This window comes from Ursus maritimus, unplaced genomic scaffold (genome assembly GCF_017311325.1).
Source record: "Ursus maritimus isolate PB19 unplaced genomic scaffold, ASM1731132v1 scaffold_24, whole genome shotgun sequence".
In the NCBI taxonomy this organism is placed as follows: domain Eukaryota; kingdom Metazoa; phylum Chordata; class Mammalia; order Carnivora; family Ursidae; genus Ursus; species Ursus maritimus.
This window is the reverse complement of record NW_024424897.1, coordinates 1902501-1905034: the sequence shown is the minus strand read 5'-3', so window position 1 is coordinate 1905034 and position 2534 is coordinate 1902501. Positions and strand designations below refer to the sequence as shown.

The following is a 2534-nucleotide window of genomic DNA, read 5'->3' as shown; positions in this document are numbered from 1 at the left end:
TGCAAGGATCCCGCCCAAACAGGAGATTGGAACTTTTCGTCTTCATCTGCACAGCCGGGGGGCATTCTGGAAGTACACGCGAAACGCGTCATTTAGGACTGCGCAGGCCAGGCCGGCAGTGTCGTCGTGCCACTGTCGCGGAGCCCTACGGGGGCGGATTCGAACCCGTGGACCGCCGGCCGCTGGCCCGCACGCGCTTCGCCTTCTGAGGCGCCTGGCCCCGCGCGGCCGCCGTAGGGGGCGGGGCCAGGCTACGGAGGCCGCGAGGGCCGCGGCGGCGGCGGTGAGGGGGCGCGGCGGGCGGGGCGGCGGGCCGGGGCGCCATGGGCAACCTGTTCGGCCGCAAGAAGCAGAGCCGGGTCACCGAGCAAGACAAGGCGGTGCTGGTAAGAGCCGGGCCCGCGGCGACGGGGCGCAGACTGGGGCAGGGTTGCCAGGGCCCGGGAGGGCCTGCCGCTCCGCCGGGCGGGCTTCCCGCAGCCGGGTGGCGGCGCCGGACCGGGTGGCGGCGGGCGTCCCGAGCCCCGAGGCGCGGCCCCTGGCGGGCTGCTGGCGACCCGAGCGAGGGCAGACGGCGCCGCGGTGTCGGGGGCGGCGCGGAGGGCCGTAGTACACCTGGTCTGCAGGCGAGCGCGCGCCCCACGACCCGGGGCCGGGGAGGGGGGACCTGTACCGCCGGGTGACGCGCCCCGCGCCCGGGACGGGGGGTCGCGGCCCCAACCGCGGCGCGGGGTCGAGATTCCGGCCGCGCCAGCCTCGCCCGGGTCTGCGAGCCTCTTGGTTCCCCTAAGGCGGCCGGGCCCGGCGAGAGTGCTGGGCTGCCAGCACCCCGCACTGCTGTTCCCGTGGTGTTGCTGTTCCTGCTGCAGATTCGGGGGAGCTGCGGGAGGAAAGTTAGTTTCTGTGGGAGGAACTAACTGTGTGACGGGTTAAGCGAAACGGCATGTCGGGAGTAACCCGTTTTTGTAAGAAGTGTGCCAGGAAGGAGGTGGTCCAAAATCTGGGCAGAGCTTGCCTTTGCTCCTGCTTTCTTTTCAAAACTGTCAGCAACAAACACACGTTATTTTTGTACTAAGAGAGAAACAAATTCAAATGACAGATGGTTTTTCCACCTTGGCTTCAGAGACCCTATGTTATAAGACGTTCTTGACTGAAGTTCCCCAGATGAAGGAGAATCAGCCCCGTCTGTCCCTAGGGAGAATCTGACCGGCGGCGGTGGGTGCCGTGCGGCCTGGGAAGAGGAGCACTTAGCTCTGGGGAGGCAGGGGCGCGTCTGTCTGATGGCTTCTCCCGCCGGAGGGAAGCCCCCAAGGCGATTCTCTTCTCTTCTCCAGGCCAGACTCACCTTTTGGTTTCTCTTCCGGGAGGCCTTTCTACTTTCCAGGAATTGTTTGGTGTGGCCGTGGCCCAGACTGGACCGACGCGGTCTGCACACAATAAACCAAGTTACTGCCTGATGTTTTCCTAGGATGTAAAGCTGAGCTGGAAGCTCCGGGCCCCAGTGTGCTGTCTGTCCTGTGGCCCTCTACTGACGCCCCTCATTTGACAAAGGAGGCCATCTGGCCACACCTGCTTTTATGGGCTCGTCTTCAGTACTTTGTACACACCCCGCTTGGACAATGGCCCGAGGGGCAGGGGCGGGCGCCCAGCTCCTGGGGAAGAACTGCAGCGAGAACTGAGAAGACTGGGCACGACATAGGCTGGCCACGGCGTCTCTGGGCCATGGGGCCAGGATAGCAGGCACCTTTCATTGCAGCAAGGGGAGTGTGTGCAGCCATCGCGAGCCTGACCCATGGGCCATGTGGTGTCCTGGGGCAGGCGCCTAGGAGAATGTGCTGTGGAGGGAGCCATGAAACAGACCCCTGCAGACACGTCTACACTGGTGGATGATTTCTCACTATACTGAGTCTTAAAGAGGTACCAACCTTTTGACTTAATTAACTCACAGCAGTTGACCCTAAAGGTAGAATGCTACGGATGGGAAATGCCCTGTGCCTGCAGCTGCTCACCGTAGCCTCGGAAATGGTGAAATCTGGAAGAAATGTGCATGGCCTAAAATACGGTAGAATGAACTGACGTGTAAGTGACTGTGCATCCTTTCTGGGACAGTACTCGGGGGTCCCAGGTGCTTGGCAAGATCACCAAACATTTCATCCAGATGTGCCGTCTGTTGTCAACTCGGTTATGGTGATAAGGGACAAGAGCAGGAGAGCTAAACACATCAAGAACACGTCTGAAGCCGGCAGAGCAAAGCCCGGATGGAAGGCCCCAACTCCTCGCTGTGGCTGCGGTGGGATGGTGGCTCTCTGGGGCCTGTGTTGTCTCTGAACCTCTGAGGCAGGGCGACACTCTGGCCTGCCCCGCAACACCCACAGCCCTGCTGGCAGTGGTGCATTTGAGAGCAGGCTTTCCACCTCAGCGCTGTGGACACCGGGGCTGGCTCCCCCTCTGTGTGGGGCGGCCCAGGCATTGCAGGGTGCTGAGCAGCGCCCCTGGCCTCCACCCACTGGTGCCAGGAGCATGCCCCCCCCCCC

The 2534-nt window shown here is 63.1% G+C and overlaps 1 protein-coding gene across 1 annotated transcript in view; it reads left to right on the top strand.

The window, feature by feature from the left end:
• The first annotated feature begins 249 nt into the window (after positions 1-249).
• Positions 250-2534, top strand: part of CHMP6 (charged multivesicular body protein 6) — a 5837-nt gene continuing 3552 nt past the window's right edge. The window contains exon 1 of the mRNA XM_040640062.1: positions 250-386. Within this exon, the coding sequence (XP_040495996.1) occupies positions 324-386 (63 nt within the window). The 5' untranslated portion in view covers positions 250-323. The remainder of the gene's footprint in view (positions 387-2534) is intronic.